Raw genomic sequence first — 23,182 nt, 5'->3', positions numbered from 1 at the left:
GTTGTTATTATTTTAAAAAACCAGTATTTGTATTAAACATTTCAGAGTTACAAAACAAAGGCGAAGATCATGAGCACTTAATGAGCTCTCTTGGGTATTGTTTTCTGCAGTGCAGCAGTGTATGGCAATGCAGATTGCAGGCTGAAGTCAACAGCGTTGTCAAGGCAGAACTTTGGGGCAGAGATCCAGGGCCCCACTCAGCCCCATAGGGCTGGCTGGCTTACAATATGTAATACTGAATTAATACACACTGACAACTAAATGAGGCGTCCCTGTAAGACCATTTTAAGTACAAGGAGTGATAAACACCGTTAATATCAATCAGGACCCAAAGAACTGTTACCATCTTTCCACTTTCAGATAAGGCCTGTGAATCCAGAGTCAATAAATTACCTGTGCCGTCTTATAGATAGACCAACTTCTTGGGGCTGCTGGGAGTTTAGCAGAACTTACTCCCAAGGAAGAGCTGAAAAAATTGAATGTGGAAAAAGGATGGGCAACATACAGTATAGAGAACTACTGGACTTCACAGACACAAGTCTGAAGAAGATGGAAGAATAGAATTTTATTATTACGGTCACAGACCAGTTCCGGCTCACTTACAATATCAGGAAAATCATAAAACACAACAGGAATACATTGAATTGCAATTGGGTATAACAGAGACAATTCAGATATAGTGGCAATTAAAAATATATATACACAACTTATACACAACTAACCAACATCTACAGGCTCTGTCCCTACCTCTAAGTGATATTGGTGCTGAGTGGCCCCTGGTGTCAACTGAAGAAGCTCGCAGGCTCATTCAGTCTCTTAAACCTGGCAAAGCTCCTGATGCAAGACTGAAGAAGATGGAAGAAGTTGGTAACCAGGTGATAGAGTGGTTGCAATACCGTCAATTGAATGAAATATTTAAAGTTGACAAACAATGTGGTTTTATAGAACAGACCTCAGAATTTGAGAAAGAGCTGATAGATAATAATGAGAAGGGCCTTCTGGCGATTCCCTCACTGCAAGAAGCTAAGCTACAGGGAACCAGGGGGAGAGCCTTCTCGGTAGTGGCGCCCACCCTGTGGAACGCCCTCCCATCAGATGTCAAAGAGAAAAACAACTACCTGACATTTAGAAGACATCTGAAGGCAGCCCTGTTCAGGGAAGTTTTTAATGTGTGACATTTTAATGTATTTTTAATCTTTGTTGGAATCTATCCAGAGTGGCTGGGGAAGCCCAGCCAGATGGGCGGGGTACAAATAATAAATTACTATTACTATTAATTTCTAAAATGTACAAGTTATTATTGGAATGAAATGGTGAAAACAGCAATGATCATTTGGGCTAGAGATGTGGGCCACAATATAGAGTTAGATTTGTGGGACAAGCTGTGGGAAACAGGATTAAAATTCACGGTCTGCTATGCTCATAAAGAAAATTATTGGCAAATGATTTACAGATGGTCCTTGATGTCAAATAAATTAGCAAAAATGTGTAAGTCACAATCAGGTACAGTGGTACCTCACAAGACGAATGCCTCGGAAGACGAAAAACTCGCAAGACGAAAGAGTTTTTCGTTTTCTGAGTTGCTTCGCAAGACGGATTTCCCTATGGGCTTGCTTCGCAAGACAAAACGTCTTGCGCCTTTTTTTTTTTAAACCGCCAATGCATTCCTATGGGAAACCGTCAATACACATTGGTGCTTCGCAACAAAAAAACTCACAGAACGAATTAATTTCGTCTTGCGAGGCACCACTGTAAATGTTGTAAGCTACGGATGGAACTTTTTACCATATGTGGTGGACCTTCAGAGTTGTTAAAGAATAATGGTAAATGATATATAATGAATTTAAAAAAAAAAACCACCATATATGTATGTGTGCATATATATATATATATATATATATATATATATACTATATATATATATATATATATATATATCTCAATATCCAAAGAATAACCCAATAACACCCCCCAAAAGAACCACATTTTAAAAGGGCATAGGATGTCAATCAAATCACACAAGGGCCTCATTAAAAAGGAACGTTTTTGCCTGGTGCCTAAAGGGACGTGGGTGGCGCTGTGGTCTAAACCACAGAGCCTAGGGCTTGACACCAGCTCCCTTGGCCAGTAAAGCAAGATGAGCACCACAACCCCAGAGTCGTCCATGACTGGACCTAATGGTCAGGGGTCCCTTTACCTTTACCTAAAGGTATATAATGAAGGCACCTGGCAAACCTCCCTGGGGAGAGCATTGTACATTCTTACATTTAAAGCAATGGTGATACCACTTTAAACAGGTATGGCTTACCTCAAAATTTTGGGGGGAAATGTAATTTGTTCAGGGCGCTGAGAGTGCACACAAATGGAGAGAGGAGATAGTACAGTGGTACCTTGGGTTACAGGTGCTTCAGGTTACAGACTCCACTAACCCAGAAATAGTACCTCAGGTTAAGAACTTTGGTTCAGGATGAGAACAGAAATCGCGTGGCAGCAGCGGGAGGCCCCATTAGCTAAAGTGGTACCTCAGGTTAAGAACAGTTTCAGGTTAAGAACAGACCTCCAGAATGAATTAAGTCCTTAACCCGAGGTACCACTGTACCTACAAAGGAGGAGTGGCAGATGAAATTAATGGAATATGCAGAATTAGCAAGCTTAACCAGCAAAATTAGAGAGGAAGAAGAGAAAAGTTTTAAAGAGTATTGGAAGCCGATTTGGAGTAAGCTCAGCAGTTATAGTTTATAATCAGAAGAATTTGAACGTTTAAATAGTTAGAAAAAATAGAATATGCAGCAGGAATGGGAAACTTTAGGGAGCCATGGAAAGATAGATGGAAGCTCGATGGAACAGAATTAAGGATTGATGTAATGTATCTTTTTTCTTTCATTTTTTATCTTTTATTCTTCAGCTCTGTATTTTGTACTTTTATAAATTCATCAATAACAATAATAATAATAGGTATTTAGGCACTGGCAGGGGGTAACCTTTTGATTTGATGGGGCTGCAATTTTTAAGCCCCATCACGAGGTGGCTTGTAACGTGCCGTGACACATGTGCAGAGTGAAAAGATCAGGCTCTGAGACAGAACTGCGTGACTTTGAACTTGGGTTGTTGAAGAGATTTCACCCCTCCCATATCCAAGAATCTCCTGAGGAGTCTGCTGATTCTGCAGAGAGGAGGAGGCGTGTTCTGCTCTCTACTTATTCTGCTCCAGCACCACATCAAAGAGTCGGTCAGTGAGTCGGTCAGTCAGTCAGTCAGTCAGTCAGTGTTAGAGAGAGATTGTGTGTTTAGATAAGGTTGCTGCTAAGAGCAGCTGCAGTCACTCAGTGCGGTTCAGCATTCTTGATGCTTAGACCTATTTAGCTCTGTATATAGTTGTATAATAGTTGTAGATAGGATAAAGAAGACATTCTACAGAGCTGCTCTCCGAGTTGTTTATATACTCTGCTAGACTCTGCTGTACTCTGCTGTGCGACGACTGTCTACTTGTGGAAGTGAATCCGGTGCTCACAACTCTAAGCTGTGAGTCCACAGCACTTTGACCTGTTCCTGTGCAGAAGGTGGTCTCTGGAAGTGCTACCCAGCTCGCCTAGCCCAGTTGGGGCTGAAGTGGATGAGTCCAGTTAGTGGCACTGGCTCAAGGGCGATGCTGACAGTTGTTTCCCCTCATCCCTGTTCTTCTCGTTGGGAGAGATGTGCCCTTCAGCAGGCCATGGCTGCACCTGAGGAGAGATCATTGCTTCACATTTTCAGCACCAAGCCGCGCACTGCAAGGGTGAGGGGTGAGAGACTCAGTGTTGCCCAGCAGGTAATGGCTTTCCCCACCTGCGCTGCCCCACCTCCAGCCAGAGGAACCTTCAGAAGAGAGCTGTGTATGTGCATTTTAATGAGCTGAACGGAGCAATTATGAGTCATGGGGATGTGGGGAGTGTGCATGAATTCAACACTGCTCAATTCATTTTTTTTGGCCGCTGTTTTGTTAATGTTGCTAATATTTTATAGATTATGAACGCTGCACTGATTTGTTAATCACATAACATGACTTTTGCTTTGTGATGTTTAGCTTATTTTCCAGTTGGTGCTTTGTTAACGGTGTTTTAGAGATTGCTTTGTAATTGCTTTGCTGACAATTGTTTTATCGGTCTACATAATTTATACTGTATTGCACTGCTGGATGAACAGCTCAGTTGGTAGAGGCTCTGAACCTCAGGGTCCTACGTTCGAGGCCCATGTTGGGCAAAGGATTCCTGCATTGCAGGGGGTTGGACTAGATGACCAGGAGGGTTCCCCTCCGAACTTTATAGTTCTACAATCTATGTATTTGTGATGTGCTATCATGCTGTTGCTTATTGCTTGTAAGCTGGGAGAATGAATCTTTATTTGTGTCAGCCACCTGCCATAGCAATAAAACAACAATACGATATAAAAAGAATAGAAATAAAAAAATAAATTATAGAAAATACATTTTAGGGTTCTGAATCAATAGTCAAATAGTGGATCTTATTCTGATTGCCCCAGCTAAAAACCCTGCAACCTTGTAAGCTGCTTTGGGATTCATTGGGATGAAAAGCGGCATATAAATATAATTAAGGCATTTTTCCCCAGCCAGAATTCCTTTCCGGCACTTCTCAGGTGGGCGCCACTGCCATTCTCAGAGAACAAGGGAGGCGTTCATGGTGAGTTCCGGCACCTCTTTTTCTAGAACAGCCCCGAATAAATCCATCCAATAAATAAAGTATGCTGAGCTGTTCTCGGACGTGCGACACGTGCGCCGGCCAGGAAGCTGGGCAGCAGCTGCTGCTGCTTCTTCTTTCTCCGTCCGCAGGGAGTCCTGCGCGCCGCAGTATATCGAGCCCCCCGCTCCCGTTTTCAGAACCCACCGGACGCGCGTCGGACCCGCTGCACGTCTGAACGCAGGCTCGGGAAAAGGCGCGGCGGGGCTCGGCTCCAGCAGCAACCAGCCCCCTCTCCCCTGTCTCCCCAGCGCGCTCCTCTTCGCCTCGTCCCGGGCAGCAGCAGCAGCCAGCGAGCCTCTCGCCCGCCCCGGCGCCGCCTCCCCGGCCGAGGGGGAGCGAAGGCGGGCGGGAGGAAAGGGGAGGGCGCCAGGAAGGGTCCCGAGGACGCCGCCACCGCCGCCGCCGCCTCCTCCTCACATGACTGCCGAGAGAGAAGGAGGCGAGCCATGAACGAGGAGCCACCCGCCGCGGGAACGGGGGCAGCCGGAGGGGCGTCAGGTGCGGGTTGCGCTGAGGGGAACCCGGGGCCGCGCGAGGGGCAAGCGCGGGCCGTTAGCTCTTTCCTGTTTTTCTGCACCGCTGAGGTATTATTGGAGCGGCGGCGAGGAGCCGCTGCTGCACCTCTTGTCGGGGAAGGGGCTGAGGCGCCCGGAGGAGCTTGTGAGCAGTGGCGTAGCGTGGGTTGTCAGCACCCGGGGCAAGGCAAGTAATTTGCGCCCCCTAACCCGTGGAGCCAGGTAGGGGCAGAGAGCTGCGAGTGCGAGCGCCCCCCCTCCCAGATGTTGCGCCCGGTGCCACCGGCCCCCCCTGCACCCCACGCTACGCCACTGCTTGTGAGGCGTCCGCCCCAGCACCTACTTCGCCGACAAGCCCCCACCCCTGGGCACCCTCGTCTCCTTGAGGGTGGTTTGCGGGAAGGCGGCATTTCCACGCCGCGCTTTCGCAGCTCTCTGAGAAAGTACAGCGGCAGTCTTTGCATTATATAGATATAGAGGGAGACGGCATACATTATTATTATTATTATTATTATTTATTTATTTGAATTTATACATGCTGTTGGGGGCAGAAAAGCATTGCTTGTGAGAATTATGTAAGGAACAGCGGCAATTCATGAACGGTTCTTGATGGCCTTGGGAAGACAAGGAACACCCATGCTAAAAAAATTTTTTGTCTTGGTTCAGCCCCTTTATGTATTGTAATGCGGCAGTTTCACATTTTAGTATTCCTAAAGCTACTGTGGGAAATAGTCGTTCATGAATAGTTTATTTGAAACAGTTGTGGTTATTAATCTACATAGAAGTATTTATATGTGTCACTTTGTTTCTAGGTGGCTATCCTCTCTGCAATATTATTTCTTTAACTTCCTAGAGCAATCCTTTCTTTCTAGGGTTACTCAGGCCCACTGAGTTCAATGGGGTTTACCGCTATGCAAGTGTACATTCGTTTGCTGCAGCAAAAGAAGTGGTGTGTTAACCTTAAAGGCTAGCAAATTGGCCTTAGTTCGGTATAACTGTACATTCTTTGGCAGGTACCACAAGATACTTTGTAGTATTTCTGTACTGCACTATGGCATGGGAAATAGTTGTTTTGAAATAGCTTAGGTCATGTTATTTATTATTATTCTCTTTGAATTAGTAGTATTTCTATAGCTACGGTGGGAATCAATCTTTTAGCAATACAGTGGTACCTCTGGTTAAGAACTTAATTCGTTCTGGAGGTCCGTTCTTAACCTGCAACTGTTCTTAACCTGAGGTTCCACTTTAGCTAATTGGGCCTCCCACTGCCGTCACCGCACAATTTCTGTTCTCATCCTGAAGCAAAGTTCTTAACCCGAGGTACTATTTCTGGGTTGGCGGAATCTGTAACCTGAGGCGTCTGTAACCCAAGGTACCACTGTAGTTCCTCTGAAATAGTTCTTCTGCTTAATGTGGAAGTAGAATCTGACGCTGCTTCTTTTGAAATAGTATTTCTAGCAAATGTGGAAGTCTTTGTAATCTGCTTCATTCATGGAAAAAGCCTGGTAAAACCCAGGCAGGTTTTGAGATAAGCATTTAACAGTACAGTTTTTATAGGCCGCCTGACAATGCTTAATGTTCACTTGTGTGAATAATGCCTAGGTATGTTAAGCTAATTGCCGTATCTTCCGCTGCACATATTATTCTGTTAGCACTAAAGTGAGGAAATGTGCCTTAGGAGCCTACTTAGCAATATGCTTTTGCAGCCACATAGGTTAGATAACTGAGATCTTTATATGCTGAGGAAAATGGATGTCATTGATGGAGGAAGATGGTGTGTAGCTTGTTAGCAGAGCATTTGCTTTGCATGCAAAAAGTCCCATGTTCAGTTCCTGGCATCTCCAGGTAGGGGTGGGAAATTTTGCTGTTTGAAATGCTGGAAAGCCTCTGCCAGTCAATATAGATGGGGCTTTTCCCCCCAGCCGGAACTTGCCGGAACTAAGTGGGCGCCATTGCCATTATAAGAGAACAAGGGAGGCATTCGTGGTGAGTTCAGGCACCTCTTTTTCCAGAGGAATGGGACTGAATACAGACAATATTCAATTAGATGGACCAGTGTGGTCCTATGTTTGTTCCCTAAAATTGTTTGGTCAAAGGCTGGAAATCATAAAATTGTAGAGTTCAACCCCCTGCAATGCAGGAATCTCAGCTAAAGCATCCATGACAGATGTCCATCCAACCTCTGCTTAAAAACCTCCAAGGAAGGAGAGTCCACAACCTCCTGAGAGAGTCTGTTCCACTGTCAAACAGCTCTTACTGTCAAAAGGTTTCTGCTGATGTTTAGTTGGAATCTCCTTTCTTGTAACTTGAAGCCATGGGTTCAAGTCATACCCTCCAGAGTAAGAGAAAACAAGCTTGTTCCCTCTTCCATGTGGCAGCCCTTGAGATATTTGAAGATGGCTATCGTATCTCTTCTCAGTCACCTCTTTTCCAGGCTAAACATACCCAGCTCCTTCAACTGTTCCTCATAAGGCTTGGTTTCCAGTCCCTTGATCATCCTGGTTGCTCTCCTCTGCACACCTTGTCCACATCCCTCTTAAGTTGTGGTACCCAGAATTGGATACAGTATTCCAGGTGTTATCTGACCAAGGCAGAATATAGTGGTACTATTACTTCCCTTGATCTGGACACTATACTTTGGTTGATGCAGCCTAGAATAGCATTAGCAAATACATTTGAGGAAAATATATGAAAGTTCTGGGAGGATGCTCAACAGCATGCAAGCCCAAGTGACTCAACATGATTTTCAGACGCGTTTTACTGATTGCTCTACCCGCCTTTTGTGTGAAATTAGAAGAGAGAAGGAATTATTGATTTGAATTGTTTCGAAATGCTTATTTCTTGTAAAACGGATTCATCCTTCTACCTGTTTAATGGCCTTTAATGTCCATACACGCAGCACCAAAAGATAATATTCTGCTAATGTATGCTGAAATCCATATCTTTTCTTGATAAGTTACCTCCTGACTCTCTGTGAATCAGCTTCCAGCGTCTTGCATCATGCAGGCACAATCCTATGCTGACAGAGCAATCCAAGCATACTTGGTTACACAAAAGGAAGTCATAATGAGTCCAGCGGGTTTTACTTCTTAGTAAGTGTGTAATACCATTTCTTAAAGGAAGGATTTGCATCCTTTTCATTCATTATTATGTTGAAGTTAGTAAAGTTACGGTGTCATTCCACCCTTCTTCCAAGGATTTCTAAGCCGCATCCATGGTTCTGCTCATCCTCCTCTTATTCTCACAGCAACCCTGTGGGAGGAGGTTTGCATGTGACTGCGTGAGCTTCACTTCAGCAGGGATTTGAATCCAAGTCTTCCAAGTCCTAATCCGGCACTCTATGCACTATGCCATACTGACTCTAATTTCTTAAACTGTTTTCACAATCTGTATGCCGAATCCTTGGCAGCAATTCTCTCTGTTCAAACTTACGACGCAAATTTGTAAGTGGAAAATAGAAGTGAAGGAGAGTTGCTTAAGGCCACCCAGTTAATTTATGGCTGTCATGAGATTGGACCCAAGGTCTTCCTAGTCTTGATTTCTACATTGGCTATTAAAAATGGCTTGGCCAAACAGAATATTCCGAATAATCCAGCTGTTTCATATTGAAGGTTGTTTTTGGCAGAGGGAGTGTGTGATTTTCCTGGCGTGAGGGGAAGCGAAGAATTGCAGAAGTGAGACAGTATGTGTCACTTAGTGAAACTCCATGTAAATTTGTAGGCGGCAGTTTTGCCTTCTGGTGAATTCTAGCAATGCTGATGTGGTTGGGGGTTTCCGGGGGCGGGGGGTAAATCACCCCCACCACACACAAAACCCCCTAACCCCTTCATAGGAGGAAGTTATTGATGGACAGTTATACATCTTCCTACGCGATTGTTTACTTCTGGTTGTAAGTTGCTTTGAGAGCTTTTTTTAAAAAAGGAAGCAGGATTTTTAAAATGATAATCTGGTAAATACTTAATTGAGAGTAAACTGTGCTGATTTCTTTGGAACTCACCACCATGTAATCCTGATTATAGCCTCTGTCAATAGAAAGTCACGAGCTGGAAATCTATCTCTAGACTAAGATAGGGAAGAAGGAGGAAAGGAAAGGCTGATGAATGATCCTTCATTATTATGTTCAGATGCTTGGCTCCATAATGGCAGGGAAACATCTGGTTTTGCTAAGGTGAAATCTAGGCTCCCTGCATTATTTGGACCCAGAGTCCCCACCCCCATAGGTCACGGCTTGAGATAGTAAGGATGAAACCTTGTCTGTTCTTCCTGGTGGACTAATCACATTGCTTCCTGAGGAATTCCGCCCCCCCTTCCCATGCTCTTTGGGATTGTTGATTTGCTGAGGTTGCTATTATGATGCCCATTTTCTATTTTACGGTACCCTTGAATATTAGCGTCTTGGGAAGAGCTTGGCAAGTGCAGCAGCAGTCGTTTAGACAAACAGTTTTGTCCGGACCCCGAACCCTAAGATAATTATGTGTTATGTAGACTTTTATGCTTGCGTAAGTTCTGTCAGGCTCTGTGCCAGGTAGCTGGAAAACAGAGTGACGCTTCTCAAAAGCATCATGACCCAAACTAGCTTTTCCTTGTAACTAAAATTAGTTTTTCCTTTTAATATTGTGTATAAAACTGATGCAGCCTAGCAGTGTACTGTTGTGGGCGTGCATGCGACAGGGATGAAGTATCTCAGCATCATGATCAACAGCTAAATTTGTTGATCCTCCTGTTCGTTGAGCCTTGGTGAGTAGCTCTGAAAGACAGGGCCTTCTCCGTTGTGACACCATTGCATTAGAATTCCCTCCACGGTGGGGGTACTTGGCTCCATCTTGTCACCATTTGGTCAAGATGGGGCAGTTTTGAGAGGTCTTGGTTGACTCAGGCTTGTGATTGTTAAGTTTTGGGTTGGCATAGCAGACGACACAGCGATTTCTCCAAAGCAGCTCTTTATTTGTAAGCTGGAACAGAACTAAACTGAGGAGCTCAGTCAGCCTGCAGAACAATGTAACTGTTGCCATTTTCTAAAACTATCCAATCACTGAACGTCACTTTTCGATCCTTCATTTGCATAACTATCTACAGTATCCCCCTGCTGGTCCAGGGTGAGAACTTCAGTACATAACAGTGATGATGGTGTGCTTTTATTTGGTCCTTGTTTATATAAACATTAATTCAATCTGTTAAATTGTTGAGCTAAATCATAAATGGGGGGAATCTTATCTTTTCAGTAACTTGCTATAGATTTTAATTGTAATTTTATAAAATATTTCGAACATATAATGTGTATGGCAATGGATTATGCTGTCAGTTTGCTTTAATCATATTTTGAGTGGCTCCATTTCTTACTTATACAGTGGTACCTCAGGTTACGAACTTAATTCGTTCTGGAGGTCTGTTCTTAACCTGAAGTACCACTTTAGCTAATGGGGCCTCCCACTGCCGCTGCGCTGCCGCCACAAGATTTCTGTTCTCATCCTGAAGCAAAGTTCTTAACCCGAAGTACTATATCCGGGTTAGCGAAGTCTGTAAACAGAAGCATCTGTAATCTGAAGCATCTATAACCCGAGGTACTACTGTACTACTTTTTGACTCCTTGCCTTCCACCTGCGCTGTGTCAGGAAGATTTTGGGCATCACAAGGAAGGACAGAGTCTCAAACAAAGATGTTGTTTCCCAAACCCATAATCCAAGCATGTTCACACTCCTGTCTCAGCGACGTCTACGCTGGCTAGGTCATGTTCACAGAATGGAAGGTGGCAGCTCTATGGGAAGCTGGTTTCTGGTACTAGGCCTGTTGGTAGACCAACTCTGTGTTACAAAGATCATAACATGAAGGCTGGCCACATTAACCTTGCCGTGTGGAAACCCCTTGCAGATGACCTCTGTGCCCGGAGACATTTGGTCAGGTTGTGTATCCACAGCAGTGACTGGAGGAGAAATGACCACTGGGAGGAGCGCAGGAAGAAGAAATGCCATAGTACCCCTGCTTCAACACAACTGGACACCTTCCTCTGCCCCAGCTGCAACAAAACATGTCTCTCCCATATTGGTCTTTTAAAGCCACAGCAGGTGCTGCAACTCTTCAACTGTTTGACTTCATCCCTGAAGGTTCGCTCCTCCATTGTCTCCCGAGACAGACAGACGCCAAACAACTTTATGTCTCTGGCCTAGCACTTGAGAGCAGGATAAATATAAATGGGTTCTCCTTAGGATTCTTTTAAATTTTTTGTGTTAGCCGCCTTGGAATTAATCCGCAAAAGTTGTACACTCCTCCTAAGCTTTGCATGATGGTATAGAGGTAGAAATGGGACACGGGTGGCGCTGTGGGTTAAACCACAGAGCCTAGGACTTGCCAATCAGAATGTCGGCGGTTCGAATCCCCACGACGGAGTGAGCTCCCGTTGTTCGGTTCCTGCTCCTGCCAACCTAGCAGTTCGAAAGCACATCAAAGTGCAAGTAGATAAGTAGGTACCGCTCTGGCAGGAAGGTAAACGGCGTTTCCGTGCGCTGCTCTGGTTCGCCAGAAGCGGCTTAGTAATGCTGGCCACATGACCTGGAAGCTGTACGCCGGCTCCCTCGGCCAATAAAGCGAGATGAGCGCCGCAACCCCAGAGTCGGTCACGACTGGAGCTAATGGTCAGGGGTCCCTTTACCTTTACCTATAGAGGTAGAAGAGTGGGGAGAGGAAAACGGTCTGGGTCAGCATTGGTCTAAAACCTATTTGGGATCGAGGAGCTTAAGAAGAAGTTTGGGGTGGAGGCAAAAAGCCTTGCGAGCCAGCATGTATCACAGTGACAGCTTGGAGGAAAAAGAAGCCGTTGACTAGGAAACCATGTAGACAAGGTAGTTGTCTATGCACAATGATATCATAGTCATTTTGGATAAATGGGCTGCTGAAGAGGTTTGGTCTTGGGGAAGAAAATGCTTGCTCAACTTTCTTCTTCTTTTTTCACGCTGGGATGGCTCACACAAAGGGATCTTAGTGTTCCCACATTGATCTATCAATTTATGTTGCAACATGTATTATTGCAGGCATAGGCAAATTTGGCCCTCCAGATGTTTTGGGACTACAACGCCCATCACCCCTAGCTAACAGGACCAGTGCTCAGGGATGATGGGAATTGTAGTCCCAAAACATCTGGAGGGCCGAGTTTGCCTATGTCTGTATTATTGCATCAAAGGAGCAGTGTTGGCAGCAGCAGGGATAGTAGGAGTTGGTGCAATTCATGTCTTGTGTTGATTTTGAAGTCTGTACCAGCAGTAGCGCTATAGGCCAATTTTATCTGATAGGCAGCAGATGACAGTTCTTAACCTAGTTTTCTGCAATCTTTGGATAAGCTTCAAGGTAAGGTGGTGTTTGGATTTGGAGGGAGGGCTCAGGATTGTGAAGATTTCTTGAAACCTGACCTCCTCTTGAGTATGGCATTGGTGTTTCTCCTCTCAAAGTTGTGCAATACAAAGATAGACAGCAGGAAACGTAGGGCTGTTTGGGGTGCGATGTTTTGTTTTTGCCTATTTTTATTTTATTGTCTACTACCGTGACACTGTTTGAATGAGCTGGCGGTTTGGAAATGCTCTTACAAATAAATAACTAGGAAGGCATGTGCGCAGAAACAAGTATAAAACTGTCAGAAAAGTCAGACATAGGCCTGACCTTTGAAGCTTCCAGAGTAGCTCTCAGAAGATATATGTGCTTGTATATTTAGAAGATAAGTATAAAGCGTAGTGTTGGAACAAGAACGTGCTCTGACTAGGATTATCTTGATTTCACTCGCTTCCTCTCTTGGCTTCAGTCATTGTGAATTCCATCTATAGCTCCACAAGAACCATTCACAGCTCTATTTATAATTGTTTGAAATGGAAAATGCAAGCCACAGTTTCACCAATGTGTATATACAGTGGTGCCTCGCAAGACGAAAAGAATCCGTTCCACGAGTCTCTTCGTCTAGTGGTTTTTTCGTCTTGCGAAGCAACCCTATTAGCGGATTAGCGCTATTAGCGGTTTAGCGGCTATTAGCGGCTATTAAAGGCTTAAGGGATTAGCGGATTAGCTGCTAAAAGGCTATTAGCAGCTTAGTGCCTTAGAAAAAGGGGGTGGGGAGCGAAAAAAAATCGCAGGAACTCGCAAGACATTTTCGTCTTGCGAAGCAAGCCCATAGAGAAATTCGTCCTGCGAAGCGCATTGAAAAATGGAAAACCCTTTCGTCTAGCGGGTTTTCTGTCTTGCGAGGCATTCGTCTTGCGGGGCACCACTGTATTTGCGTTACAGTTAATTGCATTGTGTGACATCTATTGTGCGACGATTCCTTTGGCCATAGGAGGTGCTGAGTAGTGTTGTGTTTTAACATAACGGCCGTGTTGTCCAAGGTCTCCAAAAATGAAAGGGGTCTGCCATTGAGCCAGTCAAAGTATATGCAGCCTGCAATGTGCTGACATGGAGACAGTGCTTTTCAGAAGGAAGCAGTTGTATGTCATCCAGTTCATTGAGGTTTTTGCAACTTAAATAAATAACTCTGCTTGGTTTTGGAAACAACAGTTCATACCAATGGTCTGAGAGCACTGTCCATCCTGGTCTTCTTGGCTGGTGATCCTGGGTTTGTTCGCCACTGATCTTTGCCAGCCGGATGATAGATATGCTTCTGAAGAGCTTCAGAGGACATTGTCCTCCAGACTTGCCATTCATTCCTTGGCAGTGGACGTCTCTTGATGTTATTCCACAACACGTCAATTGAGTCCCTTGAGGGGCTGCTTTGTGAGTTGTGTACTTGGCAAAGGGATTAATCTTGGCATCAAAGCCTGAACTTCATACTCAATGACTTTGTACTAGGAACTGTACTGCTGGATATAGTAAATATTTGATGAAATAATTAAGAGGCAACTTGTTTATTTATTTCTGTTTTCGTCCCGCCCCCGGTTGTGGCCTATGTAAACTTGGCCTTGATATTATAAAGCATTTTGGAGACTCCCTAAGTTCAGATAACTTCTGGACATGAGCATTCAAAAGCAAAGACTGCTTAGAGTCATATGATCAGCCTGGCAGCTTGTATTATGCTTCATTATCTCAGCATTTTCTGTATTCTAGAGCCAGCAGGACAGATTTAAAGCACTCTCTCTCTCTTTTTTTTGCAGGCATATCTAATCTTTAACAACCATTCTGTTGTTTATTAGCTATCTAATGCTGATGAGGCTTACAGTACAGTGGAAGAAAGCTGCCCAAGTAGTAGATAAAACTACATTATTTCTTTGAACGGCTTCCAGTTGGATTCACTTCTTATCTAGCTTTGGACAAACAAGGATGGATGTGTATTTAGGTGATATGCCTGTGCCAGAAAAATATTGAAAGGTGAAAATATGGTGTCAGGTTTTTTTGGGGTGTGTTTTTTGGTAAATGGCAGCAAGTGTTAAAAGAACTTCATAGCAGAATGCACTGGTGGGGGCTTCCTTCGCCTGACCGTTGAGCTGGTGATTTCCTTGCCTTTTAGCTAGGGATGCAATGTTGAGTTGACATGAAAACCCGTACTTGGTGTTGGTGCTGACCTTTAAAGCCCTAAAAGGCCTCGGCCCAGTATACCTGAAGGAGCGTCTCCACCCCTATTGTTCAGCCCAGACACTGAGGTTCAGTGCTGAGGGCCTTCTGGCGGTTCCCTCCCTGCGAGAAGTGAGGTTACAGTGAACCAGGCAAAGCGCCTTCTTGGTAGGGGCCCCCTCCCATCAGATGTCAAGGGGATAAACAACTACCGTACCTGACTTCTAGAAGACATCTGAGGGCAGCCCTGTTTAGGGAAGTTTTTAATGTTTGATGTTTTGTCGTGTTTTTAATATTCTGTTGGGGAAACCCAGCCAGATGGGTGGGGTAGAAATAATAATAAGAAGAAGAAGAAGAAGAAGAAGAAGAAGAAGAAGAAGAAGAAGATTATTCAAAAGCACGTCCTATTTTCTTCAGTGATTATAGGGTTGCAACATAAATCAGTTAGATAAATGGATTAAAAACATCTTTCGAATCAGAAGCTGCTTCCAATTAATAGGTCAGTAGAACATACTTTAAAAAATGCTTAGAAAAATTGCAGGTGTGAAGTCCCATCTTAAGAGCTCTTCTGTGAGTGAGAGAGAATGGGAATGCTGTTTCTTAGGGTATAGTTACTGTAAAAAGAGCTGTGCTTCATCTAAAAGCAAAGGTTGGCTTTTTTTCTTCCTCACAGCTTTTGTTTTTCTTGTGAGCAAATTCGTGCAGTTCTTTGGGTTGCAATCCTGCGTGCATCTCTGTGGAAGCAAGCCCCATCGAACATGGTAGAACTTGGGTCTTACTACACATTGAATTGTGCCATTGATTAATTCACAGACCAAAAAATAAATAAAAATCAGTCCAATTATTTGATTAACATTTGTTTAATTGGTGACAAATCTGCTTCAACAAATTAATGGATATGCGCATTATCAACACCTGATAATACTTTGGCAAAAGTAGAGGGGACGCAACATTTCTATGAGCAAAAACACCTGTTTCTCAGAAGAAAGGATGTGTCACTTCCTCTTGTGACAATGTGCCGGAACTGTTATATTTGGTGAGGGTGCCCATCAATCTTAGCTTTGTCAAGCCATAGCCCAGGGGTTAAGGCATTTGCTTTGTGTGCAGAAGGTCCCAAGTCCAACCCCCTGGCATCTCTAGGTGGTCTGGGAATGCCCCTGTCTGAAACCCTGGACAGCTGCTGCCAGTTGGTGCAGAGACAGTTAGATGGGCTGGTGGTTTGCCTCTGTATATGGCAGCTTCCTGGGGTGCTGTATGTAATAGATGTTATTGATAGATTGAAGTACACTCTCCTTCTTTGCATACAATGCCGTATTCAGCTTCAAGGCAGGGTGGATAAAAATGAATGGTTTCTTTTTAAAAAATCAGATTTTTTTTATTTAAATAGGATTTTAAAAAATTTAAATCAGTTTTTTTTCAGTTTAAATTTGATTTTTAAAATCAAATGGTTTTGGAGGAAAAATCTTTCCAAAGATAGTTTTCTATTTAAGTTACATTATAGTCCAAAGGCTATTTCATCAGGAAATAAGGATTTGTTTTAAGTTTTTCATGTGTGCTAAAACCCTTAAGGTTTTTTGTTTGAAAAAGTTGTTCAACCACGTCAGTTAACAAACATGGATACATATCCTATAATGTTATTGTTTCAGTTGAATAAATTGTTTAAATTGTTACTAAGGAAATGATTTTTCTCCTTCCAATAAAGTGCAGCAGAAAAGTTGTCCGAATATAAACAGTTAACTTATTAAACCTAACAATGATTCCATAATTATCTATGTATTTCTAATAGTATAACCAGATCAGTAATTTTGATATGAACTACTCTGAAAATTTATTATTCCAAAAATGAAAACTTCATCTGGTTGTAAATATTAAGATTTGACCAGCAAGAAGGAGTCTTTTTGTAAAAATAAATGATTTAAATGATTTAGTCTTACTGACTAGTGATTTAAATTGATTTGATTAAAATCAAATCCACCCTGATTCAAGGTGCAAGAGTGTTAATAGATCAAGGCGTCCAGTACCTGTTCATGTGAGAACTTCTCATACCTGAGTGGCTTATGTATCATCAGTGGATGAATGTGATGGGATGCCTTGGAAGATGGCCTGAGGGTCAGGAGCAGAGACGCAGATTGGGTGTGATGAGGAAAAGCAGTTGGGTGGAGCAGAAAAGCTCAGGGTTGTGGAAGAAGACGAAACCACAAGTATCTAAGTAAGCTTGTATTTCTTAGGCATGTTTGAAGCTGAAGGGGAGTTAAGGTTTTAACGTTTGGGAGGCACGAAGAGTTGTTGCTTGGGATTTTTCTAAAGGAAAGGCACATTGCAAGTGCATCTCTGGTCCGTGGATCCAGCAGGTGTTAACATTTAATCAAGCCAGGCTAGCTTCCACCCGCCTGGGTGATGGGCCATTAAGATAACAAAGGAAAGGGAGCACTGTGTCAGATGCCAAATGGGGGGAGCCCTCCCTTGACTTGCAGAAGGACAAAAGCCAGAATTCAGAGTAGGGTTTTGGGGCTGTGGTGTCAACTAGAGGCAAAACAGCAAGCTGGGGAGAGAGAGTCAGTCAGCAATGTTTGATTTCTGTTTGAATATGAGGCTGTTTCTATGAGAGAAGCAAGACCCCTTTGGGGTGTTAATGCTGTGAACCAGCGTGGTGTAGTGGTTAAGAGCGGTAGTCTCGTAATCCGGGGAACCGGGTTCGCGTCTCCGCTCCTCCATATGCAGCTGCTGGGTGACCTTGGGCTAGTCACACTTCTCTGAAGTCTCTCAGCCCCACTCACCTCACAGAGTGTTTGTTGTGGGGGAGGAAGGGAAAGGAGAATGTTAGCCGCTTTGAGACTCCTTAAAGGGAGTGAAAGGCGGGATATCAAATCCAAACTCTTCTTCTTCTTCTTCTTCTTCTTCTTCTTCTCTCCATCGTAGGCTCATCTTGCATATACAGTGGTACCTCTGGATGCCTTGAGAATTTTGGATTGAAAACTAGCCTGAGTGTCAATAATTAATTAATTAATTAATTATACCCAGCCTGTCTGGCTGGATTTCCCCAGCCACGTATAAATGAATGATATGAACCTGCCTCCCTAACAGGGGCCAGGGAGGATGAAGCGGAGAGTATTAATTAGGCTGCATTAGTCCTGGTGACATGGTCAAACCAGGGCAGAGGAAAAGCTCTTACCTTGGGCTAACTGTGGGTCTGGCTCTCCCACCGCCACCCCTGCCTTTCCAAGCTGCATGAAATGAAGTGCCTTCCCTTGCTTTGGGGAACTGTTTTAGGATTCTCATTCACAGCACAGAGAGTTCAAATAGCAATGCCTTTCCTCCCTTAGCAGGATCCAAGAATGCCGGGACTCGCTCAGATTCTTGTCTTAGCGGGAGCAAACCGGGCAGGAAATACCGGCCTCTTGGCTGGCTTGCAGCGTAAGAGTTTTTGGCACGTGTCCAAGAAGAGCAGCCAGCTTCTTGCTTAGGTGTGAAATTAGGGATCTCCCGGAGTGTTGCAGGGAAGGATTTGCTGAGTCTTCCCTGCCTGCCCAGCTGCTTAGAGCGTCCTGAAGGGTGTTCCTGGCTTCTGCTTCGGGGGCAGAGGAAGAAATCAGAAGCCCGGGCTGTTGCTCTCGCAGCGTTTTCCTCTTTTGATTCCCCTCTTTCTTCTAGACTCTGCAAAGCCTGATCTGAAGGAGCCGGAAGAGTCTCTGATGCAGACTCCCCAGGGGAACCCGCTGCTGCTTCCCCACAGCCTCCCAGAGCTGTTGAGCAAGGACACGGTGCAAGTGGAGCTGATTCCTGAGAAAAAGGGTCTCTTCCTGAAGCATGTGGAATACGAGGTTTCCAGTAAGGTAATGCCACTCGCTGGTGAACCGAAGAGGAAAGAGTGGGGAGTCCTTTCCCTGCATTAGTTTCTGTGTTGGGCTGTAACCTGCTTGAAAAGTGTTGGGAGGTGGAACATGTCGTTCCAAAGGGTTGGGGGGTGGCTGCTTCCTTTGTTTTGAGATAATGCACCAGTGTAGCAGGCTCCATTTTGAAAGAGGAATTCCCTCCTGTCTAGTTGAGGTGATGAAGAACATTCACAGATATTTCATCCATGCCTCGCTTGTCAATGCCCAGAGGTGTCTGGTTGGCCATAGTTTGCTGGCCTACTTGGTCCTTTGGTCTAATCCAGCCTTTCTCAGCCTGTGGGTCCCCAGATGTTGTTGAACTACAACTCCCATCACCCCTAGCTAGCAAGGCCAGAGCTCAGGGATGATGGGAGTTGTAGTCCAACAACATCTGAGGACCCACAGGTTGAGAACCGCTGGTCTAATCCATCAGGGGCTCTTGCTAAAAGGGAATTAAATGTTTGAATGTTGTATATCTTGGAGCACTAGCTGCTGGGGAGCCAACAGTAAGGAACAGTTATTTCCTTTGAGCTCTGCATTTCTTGCAGGCATCTGGCTTGACATTTCTGGAGGTAGAATGCTGGGCTAGATGAACTTTTGGCCTGGGTTCTTCTCCTGAAGAAATGCAGTGGGCCTGCTGAAGCACTGAAAGGGTTTCCTCCCTCTTTTCCTCCTGTAGCGTTTCAGGTGCTCAGTGTACAGGCGGTACAATGACTTTGTGGTCTTCCATGAGATGCTTCTTCAGAAGTTCCCCTACCGTATGGTTCCTGCTCTTCCCCCCAAAAGAATGCTAGGAGGTACGTCTTGGGCTGCTGAGATGAGATGCGCTTGAGGAGGGATGGTCAGAGTAGCACAGGCTCAGAGGCTCTGCAGCAACAACATTATTCCAATTCAATTCAATTCAGACATCACATCAAAGGGTAGTTCGTGGTAACCAAAGCTAAGAACCTATACAATGGCTTGAGTTTCCAGGTGTATATTAGGCAAACCATGGTTTGGAACTGGTTGTGGAATTACCTTTCCCATCTGCTCAGCACTTCTCTTAATATATCCATCCCTGCCTCCATGGTGCAAGCCAGCCTCTTCAGATTTTTTAGAAATCTGTCAGTGGTTTGTGAATTCAGACGTAATAGCAAACTGTGAGGATAACATCAGGTGGAAAGCCCAACCATGGTTTGGCATTATGTGTGAATTCAGCCATCATGTCTGGAGGGGAAGCTAAACCAGCAATAGAGACCAGCAACTGGCAGGCAAACACAACACTGTAATTTTGTCCAAGTTCAGAAGTATCTTTTGCCTCCGGGGTGACTCAGATGTTTCTGTGCTACAGATCCCATCATTTCTGATCATTAGCCATGATGGCTGGTGCTGATGGGAGTTGTGGCATGCTAGATTTTGCTGAACTACATGTTAGCTCCCTCTGAGCTATATTCTCCAGATTTGAGGAGAAGAAAATGTCTAGGAAATCCTATATAGAGAGAAATCCAGTTTGAACAATCACTTATACGGGTGAATAACACATTCTTAAGAATATTCAATTTGCATGATTTGTTCCGAACCCAGAGTTTGTGTTTTACATGATTTTCTGCCCCCAACATCTTCTGTATGCTTGAGAACATGAGAAGGAGGAGGAAGACTTCTATGAAGAGCAAGGAAGGTCTCCACGCTCCATTTTGGAGCCTCTAATTGTGTACACACTATACCTTTGAAGCACATTCGAAGGATATTTTCTCCCTCAAAGTATTCTGGGCCCTGTAGTTTATCCCTCATAGAGTTACAGTTCCCAGCGACCTTAAGCAAATTGGTTTTATGTCTAAACAGAGGTGGTAGAGGAGATTCTTGGGGCTTATTTTTTTTATCCTGCACCTTGTTCCTTCTCAAAGCTGACCGAGAATTTATCGAGACGAGGCGGCGCGCATTGAAGCGCTTCATTAACCTGGTGGCTCGGCATCCTCCGTTCTCAGAAGATGTGCTTTTGAAGCTCTTCCTCTCCTTCAGCGGGTCGGTGAGTACAATGAAGCAGAACGATGAAAGATTCAGGGTTAAACTATGGAACTCTGTCCTGCAGGAGGCAGGACCAGACAAATTCATGGAGGAGAGGGCTGCTGATGGCTGTTAGCCAGGGTGGCTATGCTCTGCCTCTTTTGGTCAGAGGCAGTAATGCTTCTGAATACCATTTGTTGAAAACCAAATAATGGGCGACTGCTCTTGTGCTCGGTTCCCGCTTGCAGGTTTCCTAACAAGCATCTGGTTGGCCACTGTGAGAACAGGATGCTGGACTGTGTGGGCCATATTGGCCTGATCCAGCAGGCATTTCTTATGCTCTTACTCCTGAGTAGTGCATTACAGTGTATGTTGGATGCATCTGTTCTGTGTGGACCAGGAAACTCCTCTGATCAGTGGCGTTGCGTGGGTTGTCAGCACCCGGGGCAAGGCAAGTAATTTGCGCCCCCGCTGCACTGTCCCTCCCCCAGATAGTCCCTCGCTCTCTCTCCGCACCGCATGCCTGGCACCCCCCCCTCCACAGTGGGCGGCGACCCGGCGGCTCGGATCGGATTCGCACAGCCAGCACTGCAGTGAGAGAGAGTGAGTGAGCCAGGTAGGGGCAGAGAGCTGTGAGAGCGCCCCCCCCAGATGTTGCGCCCGGAGCGGCCGGCCCCCCCTGCACCCCCCACGCTACGCCACTGCTTCTGATTAACCTTTGTCTAATTGCAAATACCGTATTAGCCCGATAAGCCACACCTTTAAAATTCATGGGGAGGGGGGAGAAAAAAAGACGATACCTTAGAATTCTGCATGCACTTACACCTGTTCCGTTTTACCGTATGTCTGTTTCAGCAGTGATATCCTAAAAGCCCATTTTTGTAAGGTTGCGAATTTAAGCCGCACTTTTTACTTTTCACGGTCAGAATTTGGGGGCGGGGGGGGGGGAGTGCGGCTTCTATTCAGGCCAATACGGTATAATATTGCCAACCAAGGGGAATATAGAAGAATCTTCCTTATAGCAAAGGTGCTTCTGGATGTGGTCCGTTTATATGGTCATTCAGATCTGATTTCCCCCCAGTATGTGCATTTGGCATGTTAGCGTCTACACCATTTCAGTCAAAATGTTCATTGCTAATCTGCCGCTACTGCAAGAAGATCAAACGCATCCATTCTTAAGGAAATCAGCCCTGAGTGCTCACTGGAAGGACAGATCGTGAAGCTGAGGCTCCAATACTTTGGCCACCTCATGAGAAGAGAAGACTCCCTGGAAAATACCCTGATGTTGGGAAAGATGGAGGGCCCAAGGAGAAGGGGACGACAGAGGATGAGATGGTTGGATAGTGTTCTCGAAGCTACAAACATGAATCTGACCAAACTGCGGGAGGCAGTGGAAGACAGGAGTGTCTGGCGTGCTCTGGTCCATGGGGTCACGAAGAGTCGGACACGACTGAATGACTAAACAACAACAATCTGCCGCTTGCTGTCCACACCAATGGACAGAGTTGGATGGGATATATCTGGACTATGTGCCTCCGCCCCTCACCCAAACTACCTTTTCCATTCTGGACATGCACACATGCATTTAAAAAACAAATTCCCAGGAAGTGTGTACAAGCAAACATTGCCAGCCATTCATCATGTTTCACAAAGTGCAAAATGGAGGCTTGTGCTTTGGAGGGTTGTGTGTTGTGAGTTGGTGGTGTGCACATTTCCTAAAGGAGTTAGCCAGCACTGTTTGAAAATGGCAGAAATGGTTAAGTGGCAAGGAAAGGGTGAGTGCAGGGGACAGAGCAGTCTTTGCCAGCCTAGTGCTCTCCAGATATTTGGACTGCGATTCACATCGGCCTTAGCTGGAGAACACCAGCTTCCTGGAAACTAGGACAGAGGGGCCCTGAGGACTGTGATGGAATCTTGCCTATGGGTTCTATGAGGAATGCATTTTTATATCTTTTATTTTTAATAATGGTTCTATCCAAGACATTCCAAAGATTCCAGAACAATAGAGTGGAGACGCTGTTGCACATTTCCAGATTTCTGTTTTGGCAACCTGGAGGGCTGGAAAAATGCTTTTAAAGGGGAGCTAAGATTGTCTACAAGGGCAGCTTTGCAGCAAAATCCATGGCTTATGTGAAATAGAGACACTCTCAATGGCGTGTCTCTTGCATTGATCACTTTGGATTGTATCCAACTAAGTCCTGCCTAGAGTAAGGTAAAGGTAAAGGTACCCCTGCCCATACGGGCCAGTCTTGACAGACTCTAGGGTTGTGCGCCCATCTCACTTAAAAAGGCCAAGGGCCAGCGCTGTCCGAAGACACTTCCGGGTCACATGGCCAGCGTGACATCGCTGCTCTGGCGAGCCAGAGCCGCACACGGAAACGCCGTTTACCTTCCCGCTAGTAAGCGGTCCCTATTTATCTACTTGCACCCAGGGGTGCTTTCGAACTGCTAGGTTGGCAGGCGCTGGGACCGAACAGTGGGAGCGCACCCCGCCGCGGGGATTCGAACCACCGACCTTTCGATCTGCAAGCCCTAGGCACTGAGGCTTTAACCCACA

At 45.1% G+C, this 23,182-nt stretch overlaps 1 protein-coding gene across 1 annotated transcript in view; it reads left to right on the top strand.

The window, feature by feature from the left end:
• Positions 1-5,112: 5,112 nt before the first annotated feature.
• The window catches only part of SNX8 (sorting nexin 8), a 35,142-nt gene continuing 17,072 nt past the window's right edge, over positions 5,113-23,182 (top strand). The window contains exons 1-4 of the mRNA XM_083413640.1: positions 5,113-5,240; positions 18,422-18,603; positions 19,322-19,439; positions 20,526-20,647. Of these exons, the coding sequence (XP_083269766.1) occupies positions 5,183-5,240; positions 18,422-18,603; positions 19,322-19,439; positions 20,526-20,647 (480 nt within the window). The 5' untranslated portion in view covers positions 5,113-5,182. The remainder of the gene's footprint in view (positions 5,241-18,421; positions 18,604-19,321; positions 19,440-20,525; positions 20,648-23,182) is intronic.

This window comes from Podarcis tiliguerta (assembly GCF_965153285.1).
Source record: "Podarcis tiliguerta genome assembly, chromosome: 14".
In the NCBI taxonomy this organism is placed as follows: Eukaryota; Metazoa; Chordata; class Lepidosauria; order Squamata; family Lacertidae; genus Podarcis; species Podarcis tiliguerta.
The sequence above is the reverse complement of the archived record's forward strand: the minus strand, read 5'-3'. Positions and strand labels throughout refer to the sequence as shown.